Here is a 24,594-nt window from a genome sequence, read left to right as displayed (position 1 = left end):
AATTCCCTATCCCTTAGTGGAATGTCCAAGATGAAGTAAGTATACAGAATGATTTAATATAAAGCAGTATCGACATTCTTCATACTCACGGGTCTCACAATGTAGCACAGAAGCAGGGTGTGTTGGTCTGAATAAAAATGTTCATACAGGCTCACAGAGAGTGGCACTGTTGGGAGGCATGGCCTTGTTGGAGGTAGTTTGTTACTGGGAGGTGGGCTTTGAGTTTTCAGAAGCCTAAACCAGGCCCAGTGTCACTCTCTGCTGCCTGCTGGTCCAATGGTAGAACCGTCTCTCTAGCACCATGTCTGCCTGCATGGCACCATGCTTTTCTCCATGATAATAATGAAATAAACCTCCACATTGTATGCCAGCCCCATCAAATGTTTTCCTTTATAAGAGCTGCCGTGGTTGCCAGGGCGGTGGTAGCACATCTTCATCCCAGCATTTGGGAGGCCACGGCAGACAAATCTTTGTGAGTTCAAGGCCAATTTGGGCTTCACAAGATTAAACCCAAAACAGAAAACAGAGCTCATACTAAGATGATCCCAGCACTTGGGATCACACGGCTTTAATCCCAGCACTAGGGAGATGGAGACAGGAGAGATATGGCTGGGTGGAGAGTGAACTATAAACCAGGAAGACACAGGAGCTCAGTGCCATCTGAGGATTCATTGAGATGGATGCAGTTTTGTAGAGACAGCAGCAGTCTGAGGATTTGTAGGGACAGGATCACCCCTTTGGTCTGAGCACTGGTAGAGGTAATAACTCTCTAGTGGCTGGTTGCTCTGCTTCTCTGATCTTTCAGCGTTAACACCTATATCTGTCTCTGGATTTTTATTATTAAGAATAATTAGAATTCGTGTTACAGGAGGCTGTCTCCTACAGCCACCCATATCTAAAAAAGAAAAGGATTTATCAGCTAACAAGATGGCTCAACTAGTTAGGGCAGTTGTTGCCAAGTCTGATGACCCGAATTTGATCTCCAGGCCCCAAACAATGAAAGGAGTCGAATCCTTCGAGTTGTTCTCTGACCTATACATACATGTGTATATTGTAGCATGTGCACACACATACATGCACACATACAAAGCAAATGTAAGAAAAACCTTTAAAAAAGAAAAGTTATTAGTCAAAATCCCCAAATATAATAACCAACATGTCTGAATGGAGATAGATACCAGGATGTACTAGGGAATTTTTCCAATCACACAACCACACAGATTGGAAATCACCCACATTGGACGAGGTAGAATACAGTGCCAGGCAACCATTCTGCCCAATTCTGGAGACAGTAGCTCCTACAAAATTACAATTAGAAAAAGTAGAAAAAAGACATTTACTATGCCTTAAAATTTCATAAGCCTATCAAAGAACTTTACAAATTTACACATGATATTTGGGAAATTCTTCCATTTGGCAAGGCACTGGAGTTGATGTCATAGGCTAAAACTGAGAACACCCTTCATCTAACCCATGTGATCTACACAATACAATAACTTAGTAACACGGATAAGAGTTTGTGTTGTTTACCTGTGATCACCAAGTCTGATAAGACCTGAGTAGGCACTGTGACTTACAGGGGATGCCTTTAGCCCAGAAAAAAAAATCAAAATTCAAAAAGTTGTTCCCACAGAATATGTATCAATTCACATGACCATAAAATCAAAAAAAAAACAAAAACAAAAAACCTAACTGGAATAATCTTAAACTAGATTCTTTAATATTAAGTAGGGAAAAGAATATATTTATTCCTATAGTGACAACCACAAAATTAGAAGAGGAAAGAGCTACTGCTTTCTATCTGAGACATATTTTATCATTCTGGAAGTGTTTCTCTATTTAAGAATCCTGTGTGTGTGGGGGGTGGGAGGATCATTTTCATGTCACTGCGTTTTTCAGATTCCTGACAAACCAACTTACAGGAAGAAAGGTGTACTTTGGTTCATTGTTTTGAGGCCAGAGCCAAGATATAGTCTAAGCCACACCCCCAGTGATTCACTTCTTCCACTGAAGCCCTACCACCACAGTTCCACAACATCCCAATAGTCCAGCAAAGTTTGAATCCATGCAAGGATGAGGTAGGCGCTTCAATCCTTTAATTTCCTCTGGAAATGACCTCATAGACACACCCAGTTCTATATTTTACTATCTCTTAGATATTTCTCAATCTAATCGCATTGACAATAACAAACCACAGACATCTATTGGCAATCTTCATTAGTATCAGAAATAAGGATTCACAAAATAATGTGTTAGAATCTGTAAATGTCATACTCTCCCATGGTGTGGGAGGTCCTTCTGCCTATGTGTTACTTTTATTGGTTAATGAATAAAGAAACTGGCTTGGCCTATAGCAAGGTAGAAGGAAGGCAGAGTCAGAGAGAAGCCATGTAGCCCACTGGAGACAGATGCTGGGAACTTTTGCCAGTAAGCCACAGCCATGTGGCAATACACAGATTAATAGAAATGGGTTAAATTAAGATGTAAGAGTTACCCAATAAGAAGTTAGAGCTAATGGGCCAAGCAGTGATTTGATTAATACAGTTTCTGTGTGATTATTTCAGGGCTGAGCAGTTGGGAACGAACAAGCGGCCTCCTTACTATACTCCCAAAGGACTACCAAGTGTTTCGAATGGAAACTGTAGCAAAACAACCAGACCCAAACCCCTCATGGTTGATGCTAATTTTCTGGAATTTCTGCTATTTATATGTTTATATGATGTACTAATAAGAGATGCAGTTGGGTTCAGTGCTTGAAGGACCCCCCCCCCACCAAGCTTTAAGAATCTGAGTTACATCCCTTGGAAGGTGGAAGGTGAGAACCAACCTCTGCAAGCTGTCTCTGACCTCCACATGTGTGCAGTGGCATACAAGCAAACACTAATAAGAAACAAAATGTAAAGAGATTGTTTATTAAAAAAACCTGGGAATTTAATCATGCAGCTAACAGATACTGAAAACACATTGTTGCATTACACCTGGACCTTTAAGACCCAAACAGGCTAGATTGTTGCAATATTTTATACATTATATTTCTCTATATTCTTAAATCATTCTAAGATATTACAGATCAATGAAGTGTATTGTTTTTTCAAAACATAAAGCTTCGAAGTTAAAATTTTTATTAGAAATTTCCCAAATAAGCTTAAGAATTATTTGGAGAACATTATTGCAGTCAAACATTAAACCTCGAGCATGCTTGTGAAGCAAATCTAACTTCAAATAATAAAATAGGGCTGAGCTTGGTAGCACACACCTTTAATCCAGAACTTGGGAGGCAGAGGCAGGCGAATCTCTGTGAGTTCAAGGTCAGTCTGGTCTACAAAGCAAGTACCAGAACAGCCAAAGACACACAGAGAAACACTGTCTTGAAAAACAAAGCAAAACAAAATAACAAACTAGGAAGTTTTAAAAATTAGCCCCACATGGTGGGTACAACGGTAATCCCACCCAAACTAAGAACAGCATGGATCATGGCTGTAGATTTAGGCTGGTCTTGAACTCACAGAGATGTGCTTATGTCTGCCTCCCAAGTGTTGGGATTAAAGGCATGTGCCCGTACTGCCCGCTAATTGTATAATGTCTTTTTAAAAAAAGCTTTAAAATTTGCAGACCAGAAAAATGAAGTCAGAAAGAATTTTTCTTTAAAAACAAGTTAGCAAACAAACAAAAAATCCAAACACTTGAAAAAAAAAAAAAAAAAAACCAAACGGTCAGAGTGGTGGCACATGCCTGAAACCACAACACTTTGAAGGCCATAGGATTATCCCGAGGCCACCCTGGGCTACATAATAAGACGCTCTTTCAAAACCTAAAAAGCGTAATAAAAACAAAATTAAAAGCCATACACAGATTGCTACATCACCATGCTTGAAGAGATCCTGTTTCCAACACACTGAGGCCCGCGGATACAGTAAATGACAGAAACTGTCAACTAAGGTGCAGCACCTTCGACCCAGACAGTTACCAACGCCCCTCCGGTGGCCTTTCTTGTTCCAGTTCGGCGCGACACCCTTCCACTCGCCCTCCAGGGAGGGCCCTGACCAGGCAGTGTTGTAAAAGTTCTTTTATGAACCAGGCATGGGCCGCCCACACACGAATAAAGTAGCGTCACGGGATGTCAACAGCCAGCAACTCTTATTTTTCTCTCTTTCACTAGCGCCCCGCCCGGGAGGAGACTTAGCCGCAGGTCGCCCGGGCGAGCAACACAGCGGGAGGCAAGATTGCCCAACAGCTGGGTTCCCAGGCTGCCCGGGTGACGCAGCAGCTCCGGCCGGACCCGGGTCGCACGGCGCGCGCTGCCGTGCGGTGACGGAGCGCCCACCTCCGGGAGCCCCGCGCGACCGCGGAGGGCAGCGTGGGTCCCACACCCGCCGGCTGCGCCCCCGCCCAAGCGCAGTGGCTTCCCCGGAGGGGCGCGCGCCGCCGCCCGGCCCCGCCCCTTCCCGCCCGGCCCCGCCCCGCCCCGCGCTCGCGCGTCGGCGGAAAGGCCGGGCGTGCGCGCCGCCGCCGCCGCGCGCCGGGAAGGGGGAGTGAGCCCAGGCGGTGACGTCGCTCGGGAGGCGGAGGCGACGGCGACCTCGGCGGCGCCGCGCGGCGGAGACGGTTGCGCTTGCTCGCGGTCTCGGCGTCATGGCGGCTGCCGGCGGCCGATAAGCGGCGGGGCGGGAGCGCGGACGGAGGAGGCGCCCTCGGTACTTCCCGCTCGGCCTCGGCGCCCGGAGATGAACTGATCGTGGGACCCGCTCCGCCGCCAACCCCCGCGCGTCTCCGCCCGCGGCCTCCCCTCCCCCCTCCGCCGTCGGCGGCGCGGGTCCCGCGGCCTGGGCGTCCAGGATCGCGGGCCCCGCGCGGGGCATCCTCCACCCGAGGCGCCGGCCCGCGCCACCCTCCGCCCCAAGCCGGCCGGTAAGGATGGGTCGGGGAGTCCGGGGAGGCCGTGAACCGGCGAGGCCCCCCGTGAGGCCCGGCGCGGCTCCGGGGGCGTGGGAGAGCGGCCCGGCGCATCCTCGGCGGGCCTTGGCGGCGCTGCCCGGCGCGCGGCGGGGACCAGCACGTGGGAGCGCGAGGGGGAGGGGGCGGCGGCCGGGCGAGCCCGGGAGGGCGCGCGGAGGGCTCCGGGGAGGCGGGAAGGAGGCCGCGGCGCCCGGCTGCGGGGAGAGAAGGTGCTGCGGCTCCGCGCGGCGCCGCCCGGCAAACTTAGCCGGATCCCGGCAACTGCCGGGCCGGGAGAGAGGGAGGCTGCAGAGCCTAGGCGACTTTGGGGGGACTCTCATTGTTGAGCGTCCGGAGGGAGTCTGGGCACCCGGAGCAGAACTTAAGGCTCTCGCTGCTGAGGCGGAGAAAGGAGGTGAGGCTGGAAAGGAAGTCCAGCGGACGGGGAAAGCCATCTTGAGGGGCGAGAGGAAGGTGAAAGGGAAAGAGAGCCCAGGCGAGTGAACTTTTGAGCGCAGACTTTCCGGAGAGAAAGGAGGGGGAGGACTTGGACACGGTTTCGTAGTAAAGCTCTTTCACCGGGGCTGGTATTAATAGCTAACGTTAAGAACTGCTGCTGTCGAGTACTGTGGTTTTTAGATAACCTGTCCTCACGGAGGTGTGAGGAACTGCGCTCTGCAGGTTCGAAATCCTGATCCACCGGGTGCAGAGCCGGCCCCGACTGAGGTGGCAGCAGCTCGCTTGACCCCTCTGTCCTGTGGAGTGGAAATAATCAGAGTTAAGTCTCTGCCGGAGTCGGAGGACAACTCTGCCTTTCCGTGTGTGTCTTGGTACTTTCTGGCTTGGGGAAGGATCTGACGTCTCCTTCCCCCGCTTCTTCCTCTCCCTCCCCTGCCAGAGATCTCCTTTGTTTATTCGTGGTTCGCTTGTAGGTGACTCTAGTGCTGTGGTGAAATCTTGAGAGGTGGAAATAGTCTATCTTGGTGTCCCCCTCCCCCCAATCGGGTGCCTCGAAAAGAAGATACAGTGTATATTCTTTGTATTACCCTTTTATGTTTTTGAAGGCGTCTTAAGTATCACATTGGATAATTTTTTTTCATTTTACTCTGATTAAAAACCTCAATTTTGACGTTTGCATTTTTTGCTAAGATCATGATAACTTTTACGACACTCTTTTCCATATGGGGATTTAAAAACTTTCCTTAGCTGGAATATGAAGTTCTTGGTAATAGGAATTAGAGCTTCATTAACGTAACCTTTATCTTCACCTCGTTTATTTGGCGAAGTTACCAAATAAAACAGCATGTTCCACTCTTTGCTTGTCTGTATATCTTATATGGAACCACTTTGTTTTAGTATCTATATAAGTAGTGCTACACAGTAGCAGTTAGCCTTGGGAAGTTTGTTGCCCAACAATTCTTTAAATTCCTTCTGTCAAAACAGCACTAGCAGTGGCAGGCTAAGTTCTAGCAAGCAATTAAGAATGTATGTAATAGATGGTCAGTTATTGCAAGTAAAAGGCTTCCTTACACACCTTCATTGCCATCTCTAGTTGAACGGCCTAGGCACATTTCTGTGAGTTCTAAATCGGGCACATTTCTGTGAATTCTAAATCGGGTATATTTCTTTTCCTACAGCATATATTCTTAATTGCTAATATATTTTCCCTAGGTTACTCAGAGAGGAGTCCCAGGAAGCCTGTGAATGTTGAAGAAAATTCATCTTTGAAATTTTGATATTCGAGGAAGTTGACGTTTGTATTCATCTTTTAGTAAAGTGGGAAGATTTGTGTTGAATTTTAAAACTACCTGATATTTACAATGAATGGACACAGTGATGAAGAAAGTGTTAGAAATGGCAGTGGAGAATCAAGGTAAGCAAGTGCTTTACGTCAGCTGGGTCATTGAGGACTGGAAATGTGCTTGAGTGTGTGTGAAAGAGAGGGGCGGCAACTGCACGAGACTTCGATCAGTTTAAATCTACTGGAGGTTTATATTGGCTTAATTGAAGCTGAAATAGTAAAGAGATTAATTGAGCCGGGCGGTGGTGGTGCACGCCTTTAATCCCAGCACTTGGGAGGCAGAGGCAGGCGGATCTCTGTGAGTTCGAGACCAGCCTGGTCTACAAGAGCTAGTTCCAGGACAGGAACCGAAAACCACAGAGAAACCCTGTCTCAAAAAACCAAAAAAAAAAAAAAAAAGAAAAAAAGAAATATTAATTGATTTGACTGTTAATAAACTGTCCAAATAAAGTCCTCAGGGTTTCTACACTTTTTCTGGAATTCCATGTTTTACACCTGTGTTGTTCAGTGTAGTAGCTGTAACTATTAGCTACATGATACTATTTAGGTTACAAAATGTCCAAAATTCTGAGTCACTCCAGACATTTCAAGTGTAAATGATGTATGCCATGTGTCCACTATATTGGACAGCATTAATAGGAAACATTTCTTTTACTGCAGAAAACTTTTAGACAAAATTGATGTGAATTTAACCTTTTTTATTTGTATATTGGAGTTTTAGAGTTTGTAACTCAGATCATATTATTTCTTAGAAATAAAGTTTATAGAAATTAAATGTTAAGTCATTTTTATGTGTAAGACAATCTCTTTGTGTTCTCCTTTTTAAAAGCAGGGTCTTATGACTCATTTGGCCTCAACAAGATTTCCCATTCTTTTACCAAATGAAGCACTGGGATTATAGGCATATATCACACCTGGTCCAATTCCTTTAAATTCTTTTGACCCTCTATGTTTTTAGTAGTCTCCACATTACTGTCATATCCATATATTTATATATTCTTACTGTAGAACTCAGCACAGTAGATGCTGGAGTCTGACAGTACAGTTAATCCCAATTCTTTTAGTTACTCAATGTGAGCGGAGGTAAATTACTCTGTTCTGATTTTTGTTCTTGTAAAATGGGACTCACACTAATATTTACTAAAATTTAAAACTTATGTGAGATGCTGTATGTCAGCTTAACATGGTTTCTGGTACACTGGACATTAAGTATTTGTGTATTATCCATCAGCATTGTGTTTTGTGTCATGCAGGACACTGAAGTGGTTACGGTAATAAAGAAATGTGTGGGACAAGAAACAGTAACAACATAGAGAATAAAATAAACAGTTATGGTAGAAACACTGTAGTTAAAACAAGTATAGATTTTTAAGTTAAAAACTTGTGTTGAACTGGGCAGTCGTGGCACACACCTTTAATCCCAGGACACGGGAGGCAGAGACAGTCCGATCTCTGAGTTCAAGAACAACCTGGTCTATAGAGTGATTTCTAGGACAGTTAAGACTTCACAGAGAAACCCTGTTTTGAAAAACAAAACAAAACAGTTTAAAAAAGAAAAGAAAAAAAAAAACCTGGGTTGAGGGTGGGTGAGATGGTTGTGTAGACGCTTGCTGCCAAGCTTGCTGACTTGAATTTGATCCCTGGGTCCCACATAATGGGAAGAGAGAATGGTTCTCTCAAGTTGTCCTCTTCATATGCCATGGCTCTCTAGTGCCCATATATAAATAAGTAAACATTTAGAACAAGCAAAACAAAATCAACCAAGCAAACGAAAAGGAAAACCAAAAAACAAAAACCCAAAACCTGAATTGATAACATCTTTGCATGAAATAGTTGTTTCATAATTTTTCCGAATGTAACATGAGAAAGATTGGATGAATTCTATTAAAGTTGTACGGACCAGTGTGGTGGCACACACCTTTGATCCCACGATTCAGGAGACAGAAGCAGATGACTCAGAGTTCAAGGTCATCCTGATCTTCACAGGAGTTACAGAATAGTCAGGACTACATAGACCCTGCCTCAAGAAAAAAAAAGGTGATAGTAAAGGTGCACATGGTGGAATCGAATCAGTGGAATTGAAGTTAGATTAGAGGATTTGTGTGAGTGTGCGGCACGTGTGAGGGGGGAAAGATTTTTATTTTGAGATAGTTTGACTGTGTAGCCCTAGTATTATGTAGACCAGGCTAGTCGTGAATTCACCGAGGTCTTTGGCTTCCCTAGTGCTGGTGTTAACGGGTATGTCAGATTAGAGGGTATTAATGGCTCAATTTTGAGTCATAACTCTCTGTAGATACATTGTAGTAAGTGGATAGAAGAGTTACATTGTTTGTGGTCTCATTCATTAGTAGCAAAGAAATGGTTAATAAGTAGCTCTATGTGGAGTAAACATAAGAACCAGGCTACCCACATAATAGGAAGTCAGACTCTTGACTGCTTATCTGCTTGCTTAGCAGGGGATCACCTGCTGGAGCAGTCTCAATAGTTAGCCTATTCCAGGTGTTTGCTACCATATCTAAAGCTAGGAGAATAAAGCCAATTTGATAGTACAGTGAAAAACAAACAAAAACACAAGAGCCTTTGAAATTATTTAGCTGTTTTCTTTCCAACTGGACCAAAGGCTGCACACCTATAATCCTAGGAAGGGAGGTGGAGACAAGAGGATTAGGTGTACGCAGTTTTATTTTCTCACAATTTATACTCATTTTAAGCGATTGCAAAACGTATTTCTCTAGTTGTTGTGAGTAATTCTGCTATATAGACCATGGCACTTCTGAGGAGCATCACTATTGAGGTATCTGACTTTACATGTGCTTTGGGGTTTACAAGAAATAGGAGGGGTTAGCTTTTCTTTACCTTGCCTTCCTCTTGCTGTTTTGTCTTTTATTTTCTCTGCACCCTTTGTCATTGATACTTCCTACCCTTTCTCCAAATGCTTTCACTATAACGCAGTACAAAGAAAAGGGATTGTGCTTCCATATATAAGGAGGTAAACTCTACAGATAGGATTTTCTTGGAAAAAAGAACCAAAAGATACAAATGAAAATAGTAATTTAGGTTCACCTTTGAAGTTAGTACACATTGTATATATAGTGAAGCACATTTGTGTTTGCTAAGAAATGTAAAATGTGTTTGGCTACAGAATTTCATTTTTATGTTACGGAAGCTTCTGAAATGAGGTTGCCATTTGATATTTTGGGTTGGATTTAACTTTTTACAGAAAAAGAAATGTGGAGGCGAAGGGGTTGATTCCTCGTTCAGATCAGTCTCTAACTGTTGATGAAAAGAAAGAATTCTCGAGAAGTAGTTCTTTTGGCTGTAGTATAACATAGTTTTGACAGCTTTTTGCTTAGATATGTGGGTTGTGACTGAGGAGGGGAGTGGACACAGGCTCCTACCCCTAATCAAGGAGCTGTCTGTAATAGCTCATGGCAAAGGAAAAAGAGTTTTTGCCAGTAGAATCTTACTTGGTGTATTAACTATATTTTTGAGTAGGCCTCATTACCAGGAGTAGTTACCAATACAAAGTTAACTCAGTGGTAGTTTTGTAGACTTTTATTTCATTTTGCTTTGTTTGGGCATTTTTTTTTCCCTTATTGATCTTTTGCTTGTATATTATGACTTCTTATTTGTTTTTGTGTGACTTTTTTGTGTGTTTCTTTTTAGAGGGGGAATGGAGCTGGGTGGGTGGGGAGGATCTGGGAGGAAGTGGGAAAGTTGTATCAGGATAGATTGCGTGAAGATAATATTTTCCATGGCACATACATTATGATTAGGAGGCAAAGGCAGATCTCACTATTCAAGACCAGTCTGGTCTATACAGTGAGTGCCAGGCCAGACAGGGTTAAAAAAAGAAGTAAATAAAAGCAAAATGACCATGTGTTTTGAGTTTCTAGAACAAGTCTTTGTTTTGTTAACCACTGGCCAGGATGCACTTGTATGATAGCTTCATGTGACTGAAGCCACCCCTGCTCTCTGGACAGAATCCACCTGTGTGGACTTGGGTTGCCATCAGTTTCTTCAAGCCCTGCTTAAACATTTTAAAAGATTCCATTCACTCATTGTTTTTGTAGCATTGGACATGAAGTCCAAGGTCTCACATGTTAAATAAAATGTGCTAATCCCCTACCCTCAAGCCACATCTGAACCTCACAGATTTTCATCCTAAGGTCATTTTGAAGAATGATTTAGTCAGTTTAAGGCCAAACATTTGAAATATGTGATCATATTTTGCTTTTTTTTTTTTTGATAATTGAAAATTGTTAGGTTCAACTTTTAGTAAGTTTGTCATGTAGGTTACAAGATACTTCAGTTTCTAGAGCAGTGGTGTTTTCAACCTTCCAATGCTATGACCCTTTGACACAGTTCCTCATACTGTGATGACTCCCTGACCATAGAATTATTTTCCTTTCTGCTTCATAACTTTAATTTTGCTTCTATTATGAATTGTAATGTAAATATCTGATATGTGACCCCTGTGAAATTGTTATTTGACCCCAAAGGGGTCATGACTGCGAGGTTGAAAGCCACTGCTCTATATATTATGCTCTTGAATAATTCTTGAAGATTGGGAGACGTTGGTAATGTGCTTTAATAGTCTCACCTAGTCTGTAGTTGTTAATGGAATTCAGTTGACTTGAGTCTTAGAATGAAATCTTTTGTGTGTGTCTGTGCACACAGTGTCCAAGGCCACAGACAGAACCAAGAACCCTGTGTGTACTGGGCAAGTTTTCTATACTGAGCTAAACCCCCAACCTTACTTTTAAACAATGTAAAGTGCTCTTAACCACTGAACCATTTCTCCACCCTAGTGCGCATGTTTTAAATATGTGCATGAACTTCGTTTACATAGAGGAGCCTTATGTAATGTACTAAACTTCCTTGTTTCATAGAAAATATTCTAACTTTTTAGTAGTGGTAGGTAGAGAAATAGGATCAGTGGAAGTCTGATGAGTGAAAACCAGCTTTCTTGGTAATTGCTCTGAACTCTGATCATCATCATCATATATATATTTTTTCTTTTTAACTGATATAATGTATATAATATATATTATACCAATTTTCCTAATTGGCATATGCATACACACACACATAAACATACATCAAAAATTAAAAAGAAAATTTCCAGTTTACAAGTAGGATTTACCAAATTATAATTTCTTTTGGTCAGAACATGTAGCTCAGTTGCAGAAAGCTTATGTAGAATGCAGTCTGAGATTTGATTCCCAGCACTCAGGAGAGGTAGAGCCTTGAGAAGGCACAGAAGAGTCAACGCTGAAGTTTCCCCCTTTCTTCATTGTTGGAAGTCTTTATACAGTGTTCTGAGTTCGAGGCCAGCCTGGTCCACAGAGAAACTCTGTCTTGAAAAACAAAACAATAAAAACAACAAAAAATTGTGTTTTTTTTATATTAAATTTGAATGTTTTTTTTAAAGGCATTGTAAAAATATGGTGTTTCTTGTTCTTTATTTTACACTCACTTTTTAAAAAGCCAATTCAGAAAAAAATCAATTCAGGCTTGTGAAGTAATGATAACTGTGAAGTAATACTAAGAAGTACTTTCAGGGGTCTGGAGAGTTAGTTTAGTGGTTAAGAGCACTGGCTGCTTTTCCGGAGGACCCCAGTTCAATTCCTAGCACCCACATAGCATCTCACAACTATCTATAGCTCCAATTCCAGGGGATCTGACACCCTAACACCAGTGTACATAAAATAAAATTAAATAAATTATGTATATATAAATAAGTTATAAATATAAATTATATATGTATATATATTAGAGAGGCACTTTCAGGAACATAAGAGACTAGAAAATGATAAAGCTGGAATGACCAGAAATCACTAGTTAAGAAAGCTGGCTGTGACAATTTCTTGTTATGTCATTAGTTGCAAGAAAGAGTGACTCTTAAATTCCTTTTCTTTTAATCCACATCTTTGTTGTGTTGTACTTTCTTTATCTTTATTTTTTGTATCCTATATGTGCTGCTGAAGCTAAGATGCCTCTTTGGAAAGCTCAGTCTACTTCGCACTAGCAGCTTTAATTCAGCGATAGGCTGTTCTCTCTCTGAGTAGAATTAACCAAGCTACAATTTTCATAGAGTTCCTGAGGTTGTGGTAAATATAGGTTACTATAATTAGCATTGCAGTTTTTAACTGGTGAGTTTGAAGAGAATATGTGATTTTTGAGTGCAGTACTCTTCTGTGTAACAGAGAGTTAGCCGCAGGCAGTGAAGCTAGGATCTGACCTCTGCTTCTGTGCTTAACCTGATCCTGTCTGTTGTAGTTCTGTGTTTAAAAATAAATGTTTCCTTTGGAAAGAGATGGTTGAAAGATTATTTTTTCTTTAACTATTTTATTTTTTTGGTGTATGTGACAAGGTGTTGTTGCCCAGGCTGGCTTTGAACTTGCTGTGTAACGAGGCTAGCCTGGAACTTTTGGGAGCTCTACCTCCCAGGTTGTACAGATTTGGGTGAGTGCTTGGCAGGTTTGTTTGTTTGTTTTTAAATGGGAAAATTTTAAAATGTTCAGAAAGAAATGTTAGAACTCAGTTGAGTTGAGATTCTTTTGCCTGTAGCCTGTTGGGTAAGCAGAATTGGGTTTCATCCTGTAATCTTCCTATTTTATCAGATTTCCTAAGTGATTTGTGTATGCGTTAAATTCAAGGGTGCATACATGTGTATGTATATAATGCCTAAAATACAGTGAACCTGTCTACCTAAAGTCTTTTAGTCACTCATCCCCCTGCAGATTTTCTTCTCTTTTCTTTTTATTGATGTTGTTACTTACATAGGTTCTATTTTCTGTGAATTTCTGAGAAACAGCGTCATGAACCTTGCCAGAAAGAGGCTAGGTAAATTTTATTTTGCTAGAAACAATTAGAATGGCAAACAGTGTGATTGTTGACTTTTCTCACTGAACCTTGCGATGTACACATAGGGTTCTGTGTGTCAGAGGAAATCTTAAAACATAGTCCCACAAAACTCCTTTGCTATCCAGTGTTATAATTCCTGCTTTCTGGGTAAAAAAATAAGAATTATAAACAGTTTTAAAATACTTCAAAATTTTATTTGTGTGTGTGTTTGTGTGCCACATTTGTATGTATGACCGAGGAGGCCAGACTAGGGTGTTAGGTCTCCAGACCCTGTGGGGTGGAGTTACAGATAGTTCTGTGAGCTACACAGCATGGGTTCAGTCCTCCTAACCCCCAACCCATCACTTCAGCTCCATAACAGATTTAGAAATCAGTGTTCTAAAGCCATTAATATGAGGCCTGGGAGCTGATTCAGCAGATAAATGCCTGCTTACTACATAGCATAAGGATGTGGGTTTGGATCCCAGACCCCACATAAAAAGGCATGGGACACTCAGCTGTAATCCCAGCATTGGGACCTGCCTAATGGGTGAGCTACAGTAAGAGGTCCTGGCTCAAAAATAAGGTGGAGGGCTTGGAAGGTGTTTGAGCAGGAGGGGACTAACCTGAGTAACAAGCTTTGATTTTGATTAAGGCCCTCTTGGAGGATAAATTAGGAAATACATGTATACATAAACAACACATATTTCTGTGTTTTGTATATCTGTCCATCTGTACACAAACAGGAGTCCATCTGTCTGTAGTAAGGAGCAGCAGGCTATGTTCCTGCCCCGATCCTACACGGCTAGCTTAGCCCTGGAAATAATAACACACAAATTGTATTCTTTTAAACACTGCCTGGCCCATTAGTTCCAGCCTCTTATTGGCTAACTCTCACATCTTGATTAACTCATTTTTAATAATATGTGTAGCACCACGAGGTGGTGCCTTACCAGAAAGGATCTTAACCTGCGTCTGTCTCGGAGAGGAGAGTCATGGCGACTGTGTCTCACTTCCCTTCTTCCCAGCATTCTGTTCTGTCTACTCTGCCTATCTAATTTTCTGTCCTATCAAAGGCCAAGGCAGTTTTTTTATTAACCAATAAAATTAACACATTGACAGAAGACCCACCTACATCATTTCCCCTTTTTCTGTTTAAACAAAAAAGAAAGGCTTTTACTTTAACATAGTAAAATTACATATAGCAAAACAGTTATCAAGCAAGAATTACAGTTACAATATATCTACTGTATCTTTCATCATAACTAAGGAAAACTATAACTATCTATTTATTCTTCAACTCCATCAAAGACTCCAGAAGGATATAATATTACCTAAGCAAACAAGAAATAAGCAATTTCCAAACTCTAGAAATGACAGAGACATCTCGCTGCCTGGACAATCACCCAAAGTTCTTTTGTACCGTTGGGACATCCATCTTTGGCCTACAGGCCCATAGTATCCAGCACACATTTCCATGAATCAGGAAAATTCAAAAACAGTTCAGTCACTTTCTGCTGTGTCCTGCAGAATGTCTCGCAGACTCTTTCATGAATCAGGAACCCCGAAAGACCATCTCACCCTTAGGCAAGTTCAGCAGTTCTCTCTCTGCGGGTTCTCTGTGTCCAGTTTATGCATCAGTCCAGGCAAGTGCAGTTTCTTGCCCAAATGGCTATCAAACTCCATAAGGAGCCTCTTCAATGCCCATCTTCCTCTTGAAGTAGATTGGTGCTGCCAGGAGCAGACGTGTCTCATTGTCATGAAAAGCCCTAAGTTATTAAAACATTAAATGCCATATTCTGTAGTCTTTGAAAGATATGAAGAATGCCTATTTAACTGAAATATGTCTCTATATATCTAGAAAACATAACTAACATGACTACAAGCTTGACTATTATTGATGATTATCCATTAACAACCTATATTTCTTAATTATATATTACATTTTAAAAATGAACTACACAATCACAATACCTTAATATCAGAAGTACATATACACATAACAAAATTGACCTTAAAATCCATACCAATGCAAATTATTCATATCTATATCATCTGTCTGGTTGTATTCTGTTCTACAAGGTTCATTCTTGGTTCTTGTTTTTTGAGATGAGGTTTCTCTGTGTTGCCTTGACTGTCCTGGAACTTACTGTAGGCCAGGCTGGGCTTGAACTCATAGAGATGCACCTGTCTCTGCCTCCCAAGTGCTGGGATTAAGGGCACGCACTACCACTGCCTGTCTCTATGGGGTTCATTCTTACCCCACTCTTGGTCTTTTATACCACCTCTGACATCCAACCATGGGAAACTTGGCTCAGGTTATCTATGCACTCATGTATATTAAACCTAAAATATGTGCAAAATAGGTTCAGAATGTAATATGGTATATGCTTGTATTTAGCTTTACAGTATCCACTCAACCCACAGTTTTCTAAAGTTACTTATTAGCTCATTTTCCCTTCAGTTATCAAATTTGTAATAAAGTTAGGCTCATTTGTTAGTCTCATTACATTTGGGACCCATCACACTTGTTAATTTTATTTATTTTTTAAAATTAACTTTTTATTTATTGTGTCTTTTACATCCTGCATCTCCATCTCATTCATTTCCCATCCCTTTATATCTGCCCTCTGCCCTTGCAGCCTTACCCCCAAAATAAAATAAAATTTAGGAGGGGAGAAAATGAAAAAAAAAAATAAGAAAAATCTCATCATGGAAGCTGCAGTGTGATGCGGTGGGTCACGAAGTAAACTCTTTTATCCATGTATCTTTACTTCCAAGTGTTGATTCAGAGTCACTGGTCTGCTCGAGGCCTCTGGTATCTGCTACCCTGTCAGTGCTGGGTCCTCACTGGGACTCCTGTTGTCCTGTGTCCTCGTGGAGACCCGCAGTTCTGGGTCTGAGTTTTGACAAATGCGAAGAAACAATTCCCTGTACCCTAGTTCTGTGCAGAACAGCTGACTTACGTGGAAAGTTTTCTTATGCATCTTAGATTTCCTGGGTCATAATTTTCATTTTAATAGGGTTTCAGAATAATTATATTCATATCAAGATTCATACATAAAGCTGTTACAACATGTTTTAAAATAATAAATGGACTTTAGAAAACAATTTAGAGGCAATGATTGGTTTGTTTGTATATGCAGTAGTTGAGTAGTTGAGCAGGTATTCATGGGCCATATAGTCGTGCAGGTGAGGTGACCTGAGAATGTTGTGGTGAGCTATGTAGAAAATTTCCACTGAACTTTTTTTTAAATGTAAGATTGATGTATTTTGGAAAGAAAGAACAAGTAATACATTTAGTGAAGAAATGAAGGTTTTTACAAAGATTATTTCTTCCCAGTAAAGAAATGCTATTTTCTAATAAAGAAAATACATTGGACTTTTTAGTTTTGGAGTCTTTACCCTGAGATTTATACCTTGTTACGCTGTTTTTTGTGTGATTTAGTTTGAATGAGGGAATGGGAAGAAAGGAAACTAGTCTAAACATTATTTTAATGTAAAGGCATTATGATTTAACCTGCACAAAATATTGTGGGAGGCTGAAGTAGAGCAGTGACCTATATCTGGGGCAGTGTGGGTGGCTGCAGAAAAGATGGGATACTATTGTATAGTCTTTGAAGAGGAAGCATTTGCAGAAACGGAAAAGTATAAAGATAAAAATAGGTACCCATCCTGCCCCCCGCCCCCACTGGGTCTTAGAACTTGCTGTCTTGATACTTGCTTTGTAGACCACCAGGCTGGCCTCAGACTCACTGAGGTCTGCTGTTTCTGCCTCCCAGAGAGCTCTTACTTTCCCTCTCTCTCTGTTACATTTGTCCTGTCAGGAATTTTAGCTGATTTGTTAGACATGCACAAGGCTTTTGTTCCTTGTAGAAACCCCTGCTCAGTAATTGTTAGTTGAGGAGGTAAACAAGTGAGATCAAATTAATAATTGTACAAAACCTTCTAAGTGTCTGTGCATCCTACGAACTGCAGTGTATTAGAGACCACCCAAGCCCAGGGCCTCAAATACAAATCTTTTCACTGTCAGGAGGATGTTATGGCTTCCATCAGCATGGATACCTGCTCTTCCATTTGTCCTGGCTGGTGGGACAGCTTTATTGTCTAAACTTCCAGTGGTGGGGAAGAGAAGAAATTGGGGGATGGTGCAGACCCTCCACACACGACTTGTTTCTGCCATCTCCTGCATGTTGTCGTCTGTTCAGATGGCCACCACTAGCTAAAGACACAAGGATTCCTTTCTTGTCCTTTTCTTTTTCTTTTCCTTTTCTTTTGCATGGCATCGAGATTTAAGTAGTGCTAGAAGGCTGGAAGCAAGAACCAGAATTTAGCACACTCTTCATCCTGTGGACTAGTAAACAGTTTCTTGATGTGTACAAGTATGGCTACTTATCAGGCATATGATTCTTTCTGTAATTCTTAGAATGATTGCCCTTTACCATGTGTCTAATAGCATGCAGTGAACCTAAATACCCTTTTTTCTTTTGAAAGAAAAGAAACCTATAAGAACAACAACAACAAAAAACCCCTTTGTTTTTGATACTTAATCTTTTTCGATTCAGGGTCACCTGGTTTTGTGATCTCTCTCTGCAGCCTCTGAATTTTGAAACTGCATGGCTGCAGGAAAACCTTATGTGCGAAGGCCAACAGTAGATAAATGACATATTAGTTGTTTAATAAAATTCAAATAAGAAACTACTGAATTAAGACTTTGACTGGTGGTCTAATACAGTGCTTAAATAGGAGCAGTGGCCACTCCTTTGTTGCTGTTGGGGACTCTTGCACACCCCTTTCTACTCTCCTTTGCTGCTGTTGGGGACTTGCACACCCCTTTCCCACTCTCCTCTGCTGCTGTTGGGGACTTTCGTCACACCCCCTTCCCACTGTCACACTCACTGTGATGCTTTTTGGCATTTTTAAGCGAGGAGGCTGCTTGTTCGTTTCCAGACACCTGGCAGCACAGACCCTAAATAATCACACAGAAATATATTATTTTAAACACTGCTTGGTCCATTAGCTCTAGCTTCTTATTAACTGACATTTATATCTTAATTTAACCCATTTCTAGTAATCCGTGTATCACCAGGTGGCTGTGACTTACCTGGTAAAGTTCCCAGCGTCTGTCTTGGGGGGTGGCGGGGGGGCAGGGTAGGGCTGCTACATGGTTTCTCTCTGACTCCACCTGCTTTCTCCCAGCATTCAGTTTTAGTTTTCGCTGCCTAGCTAAGTTCTACCCTGCTATAGATCCAAAGTAGTCCTTTAATAATCAACGGTATTCACAGCATACAGAGGGGAATCCCACATCCCCAGAGTTTCTTATGATCAGGTTTCTTTTTTTCTGTTTGTTGATGTGTTGGAAATCTAATAACTGTTATTGTTATTCCCCGACACCAGGATTTTCTTCTCTCTGTGTGTAGCTTTGGTTGTCCTGAACTCACTCTGTAGACCAACTCATCACAGAATTCTGTCTGCCTCTGCCTCCACCAGTCAGTGCTAACGTTGAGGTAATTCATTATTTTTCATGTGCTAAAGATGAATCTTATATTCTTTATTTCAGAGGACTGATTTGAGTGGAAAGTATAGAGAAAGGGTTATCATTCTGCCATGGTGGACTGAACTCATGTGAATGTTGACTCTTGGTTACTCCCCTTAAATATGTGAAAATAAAATAGACCAATGTTGTGTAACTGAACTTGAAAGAACTTAAATGTGCTGGAAACACAGGGGAATGCAAAGCCAGAGCTGGAAGGAGAGTGCTCTGAGCAAACCTGGTAGCCTGTAGGATATTTGGAGGGTCACAGAACGGTAGAATAGGACCGGGTTGGGTTTAGAACTGAGAATCTTATTGCACAAGAATTACAGAAACAGGAAGGATTGTCTCCTATGAAAAAGGTGTATGAAAACTTGTGTATGCCTTCAAGATTTTGTGTTGTTATTGTTGTAGAGGTATAGTATTAGCAGCACGTTAATTCACAAAATATCCTGAGTCTGGTAGGTAGGGTGCTTAAAAGTAGGGCTGTATTTGCTGAGCCAGCACTGTCCTGGTGTTAGTCGTGTGGGGAGTGCAGGGCGAAGTGCACGCTGGAGCAGTAGCTCTCTAGGCGGAAGGGTAGATTGGCTAAGAGGTGGGAAAAGGCATGCAGATCAAGAGCTGAAGGAAGGCAGGTTTTTAGATTGCAAAGCAGAGAGAGAATGAGTTTAGATCCAGTGGGATAAATAGGGCAACAAAGCTCACATTTTAGACTTTTTAGCCAAGCAGTAAACATAAGCCTTTCACACCTTCAAGTGTGGGATGGATTCCAGGCACCCACAGTATAGAGCTGGAGTGGAATGTCCATCTTGATGCAGGGTAGAATTTGAAAACCATTTCTGTCAGGCAATTCATAGATGCAGAATCATAAAATTTTACTTATTAAATTTATGAGGATTTAATCAGGGAATATAGCTGCACAGAACTCTTTGAAAAAGTTAATATTAAAATAAATTAAAATGATTTTAGTGTCTTTGTTAATAGAATGTTGATCTTTTTTCTTAGTGCTCAAGCTGACAGCGTTGACTGTTTCAGTGTTCTAGGGGATGTTGGAAGAGAATTGGTCTTTGATGGGAATGTTGAGCATCTTACTCTTCTGCTCTGGCTACAAACTTTAATATTTTATTTAAGATTTACTTTGACTTTTACTTCTGAAAAACCATACTACTTTTTACACAGTGAGATTTACTTTTAATTGACATAAAATAATAAATGTTTTCTCACGTTTTCATACGTTGTTTTTGTTGACACACCTTGCTTCTGCTACCACTCCCACAATACAGTGCCCGTTGTATTTCCATGTCACATGTACACTGTTACGCTCTCTCCCCACTCCCATGATTGCTCTCCTAGGCCTACTCTCTACTCCTATACCTACCCACGCACATTTGCACGTAAAAAAAATTAAAATATGTGGTATTTGTCCTTTTGTGTCTGTTATTTGACAGTATAATTTCCAGTTCCACCCATTTTCCTGCAGATATTATTCTGTATGTATGCTCCACATTTCCTTATTCATTTGTGAGTTAATTAACACTCATTAGACTACTTCCATTTCCTACATAGTGAGTATAGTGCATCAATAATTGGATGTACAGGTACCTACAGATGAGAGCCGAGGAGCGGGTTAGCTGAGTTACAGTATTTTTATTTTTATTTTGGACAAACCTCTATTCTAATTTCCATAGTGACTTCACCTACACACATTGAAGGAAAGTCATAAAATCCCAAATGGTGAGCATCTTTTCATTGAGTCACTTGCCACTGGGCAGTCTCCTGGGAAGAGCAGCCCCACATTTCTGTTGTCTTGGGTTTATACTTAGCTCCAGGGACTTTGTGCTGTGGTGTCTGTCTCTCTGTCTGTAATTTGGAAATAGGTTGCCTCTTGCACATTAACTTAGTATACCCTTTCTAAGAATAAAGTATTTTTTGACCTAAACCCCATGAGTCAGCATGCTCAGGACATTTCTGTTTCTGTTCCATTTTGGTCAGTCACCCCAGTCGTTAGTATGCAGACTAAGGTCACATACAATGGGCTGTGTATCTTTTATCTCTTTTAGTCTGGAACAGCTGTTTGTTAAATTGTCTTTGAGTACTACACATCAGTCACTTAATATAGTATATATTTCAGTTTGTATTTGTTTGATGTGCACTTTTAATTAATTAAATTCAAGTTATGCATCCTTCAAACGATAGTCTGATGCCCCTGTAGTGTAAAGTGTATCACTATCACTATGTTCTGTGGTTACCTTATTGTGCAGCTGGCCACCAGGATTCCTCCCCATCCTGGCAGAGTCTTTATTCCACTGAAGAACAATACAGTATGCTACTTTGGACTTTATGCCAAAGTTCAATGCTTGTAAGCATGCGCCATGACTCGAGCAGGAAGAGGACTCTCTGTTAGAGCCTCTGCCCTAAATTCCATCACCCATCCACTGTTTTCATTATGAAGACAGTATGTTAGGTCTCAAATTGTCACCAAGGATGTCACTCAACTTCTGATCTCCTACCTCCTCCACCTCCTTAGTATTTACAGGCAGACTTCACTTGCCCAGTTTTATTACTGGCATCAAACTCAGGGCTTTTATATGTTAGTGAAGCACATTTTGTGCTGTGTGCTTTAGTGGAGATAAGCACCCCCAAGAGTAGCAATCTAAGATCTTTCCTATTGTTTTTTTTTTCTTGTGAAGAATAAATTTAACAGTATTTTTTATTAAGCATTCTTAATTGCTTTACCAAACTTGGCCGTGTCTAGATCAGCTGTTATAAACATGTAATCATAGCACAGGAAGCTGCTTATCTGCTTACATAGCCACCTCAAGGTAGAAAGTTCTTTGGATGGTAAAAACTTTGTGCCATTTCAGTCTCTTTGGCTCTGCCATATGGGTCAGTAAAGTTACTTGAATTAATGATTTTTCTTATCTGGTGAGTTAATAGAGAAATAAAATGGTCACGAAAAAATTTTCTCTAATGGAAATTGCTAAGTTTGTCTCAAGTAAGTGATATCTGGGGGTCTTGGAACTGTATGTTTTGGGGAGGGAAATAATGGTGGGAAGAGCAGTTCTGTGGGAGCTTCACAATCGTGAGTCTGACTGGAGGCAGAGCTCTGCTTTGTGTTTTTATGAAATAAAATTCTGCTACATTTTCCAAAGCAGCAGATATATTTGTTAATTTTAGCATGCTTTTAATTTGTAGAATAAAAATCCTTTCTGGAAACTTATTACTCTATTTTACAAGTCTATTAGGTCCTTCTGGAGAAATAGTTTTAATATAGTCTGTCAATAAGTTGTGCCATCTGGTGGTATTTTTTAAAATTACAGAAGGCAGGAAGCTAGCGCCTTCTACCTCAGCCTCCCAAGTGCTAGAATTTCAGGTTTGCATTACACATTGACAGAAATAATCTTGAAAAGAAGTAGAAACCAGAAATGAGTTTATCTTCTAGATACTGTAGTAAGCATTCCCAACACATTTATTAACTTCTTTATATAGTTCCTAACTTAAACTGTTAGGTCTAGTCTGTCTTGTCTGTCGGTCTGTCTCTCTCTCTAGTCATTTATTTATTTGGCTAGCTAGCTTTTATGCATAGTGTTCTGACTGCATGTATGCCAGCAGGCCAAAAGAGGGCATCAGATCTCTTTGCAGATGGTTGTAAGCCACCATGTGATTGCTGGGAATTGAACTCAGGACCTCTGGAAGAATAGCCAGTGGTCTTAACTGCTGAGCCATCTCTCCAGGCACAGGGCTAGTCTCTTAAAGGGGTTTTGCACTATTACTTAAACATCTTGTCTTCCTAGTTTCTAGCCCAGGATCCTGTACTTGGTAGGCCTGGCACATTATATTTGAGGGAGATTATAATCTTACAGATATGTATGTCTGTTGCTATAAATGGACATGCCCCTTTGCATTGGGCCACAGATAACTGGAGTATTAAACTGTATGTGTAGCTTTCTGCTGAGAACTTAAATTCCTGTTGAATTTTGCTTCGAGTCTTTTATTTCCAACTTGTAGCCAGTCGGAAGACGATTCTGGGTCAGCATCAGGCTCTGGATCCGGCTCAAGTTCTGGCAGCAGCAGTGGTGGAAGCAGCAGCCAATCTGGGAGCAGCGACTCTGATTCTGGTTCTGACTCAGGAAGTCAGTCAGAGTCTGAGTCAGATACATCCCAAGAGAACAAAGTCCAAGCAAAACCACCAAAAGTCGATGGAGCCGAGGTAATTCAGTGTAAAGTAGGGTTCTTTTATTACTTTGGAAAAACTTACGCAGTTGACATCACAAGTAGAGTTTTGAGGAAAAAATAGACAGATTTATTTTTCATGAATCAGAAGCCATGGCCATATACCTTAACTAACTGGCTTAAAAGAGAAGCAGATGGCTATAAAATACCTACATACAAGAGTGAAGCCTTGTCTGCCTCTTTAAGACAGAAGTTAAATTTTGTAACTGGAAAAAGTCATGGACTAAGAGTGTAGCTCAGTAGTACAACCCTTGCCTGACATGCATAAAACTCTGGACTTGGTTTCTAGCACCACAAGCACCAAGGGGTAGAAGTTGAGTCCTTGGACAGAAGTTGTCTAGTCAGGCTTACATAGTCTGCCCTCAAGGGTGTTTTGCTGCTGGTAGCAGGAGGCCCTGACAGTTACTGGCAGGCTAGGCTGAGGTTGGAAACAAGTGGATGGATAACTAAACGTGTCCATCTTCATGGCAGTGCAGGCTGGTGCTCAGTAAGTACCAGTCCCTGAGGAGCTAAGATGCTTGGGCCGGAAATTTAAATCATGTGCAGCTTTGTGGATGGGGAGTCCCCAGTCTACCATCACCCCCAAAACTGCTCAGTGACGTGGTTTATATTTTGACTTTGGCTTTTCACCTTCATGTAACATAGGAGAACATGGTAACCACACAGTGGCTGAGTGAGATAGCACATCACCACTTTGGAGCCCCAAGAGCATGGTGGTTACTGTGTACAGAGTCAACATGCCATATGTTTCTCATATTCACTGGGAGCCCTGCATTTTCTTTCATCGTTTTGCAGGAACACTGCATTTATATAATGAGTGAGGAAAATAATTTAGTTTGGGGGTGTAAATGTTTGAACTATAGTTTTCACTACATTTCAGTTCTCCCTGGTTTGTGTTTCTGGTACAGTTTTGGAAATCTAACCCTAGTATTCTGGCTGTTCAGAGATCGGCAATGCTTAAGAAGCAGCCGCCACAGCCGCAGCCGCCGCATCCAGCTTCATCTAACAGTGGATCAGAAGAGGTGAGTTCACCGCCAGCTGCTGTTGAGTAGACACAGCCGCTCACTAAATACAGATGCTGTGCATGGATATGAGGGGCCTGTGTTTAGATACAGTGTCACGGATTGTAGCGTACAGACATCTTTTTCTTTTATACCAATATTTTTACTTTTAGAGATTAATCAGAAATAATTAATGGGACCTTTATGTGCATTTGCTCATCACAGCAAAACAAAATAGCTAG

The 24,594-nt window shown here is 41.4% G+C and overlaps 1 protein-coding gene across 1 annotated transcript in view; it reads left to right on the top strand.

The window, feature by feature from the left end:
• The first annotated feature begins 4,575 nt into the window (after positions 1-4,575).
• Chd1 (chromodomain helicase DNA binding protein 1) overlaps positions 4,576-24,594 on the top strand; it is a 73,088-nt gene continuing 53,069 nt past the window's right edge. The window contains exons 1-4 of the mRNA XM_057759363.1: positions 4,576-4,908; positions 6,607-6,808; positions 23,127-23,328; positions 24,260-24,373. Coding sequence (XP_057615346.1) covers positions 6,756-6,808; positions 23,127-23,328; positions 24,260-24,373 — 369 coding nt within the window. The 5' untranslated portion in view covers positions 4,576-4,908; positions 6,607-6,755. The remainder of the gene's footprint in view (positions 4,909-6,606; positions 6,809-23,126; positions 23,329-24,259; positions 24,374-24,594) is intronic.

The sequence above is a fragment of the Chionomys nivalis genome, chromosome 2 (genome assembly GCF_950005125.1).
Source record: "Chionomys nivalis chromosome 2, mChiNiv1.1, whole genome shotgun sequence".
NCBI lineage: Eukaryota > Metazoa > Chordata > Mammalia > Rodentia > Cricetidae > Chionomys > Chionomys nivalis.
The sequence above is the reverse complement of the archived record's forward strand: the minus strand, read 5'-3'. Positions and strand labels throughout refer to the sequence as shown.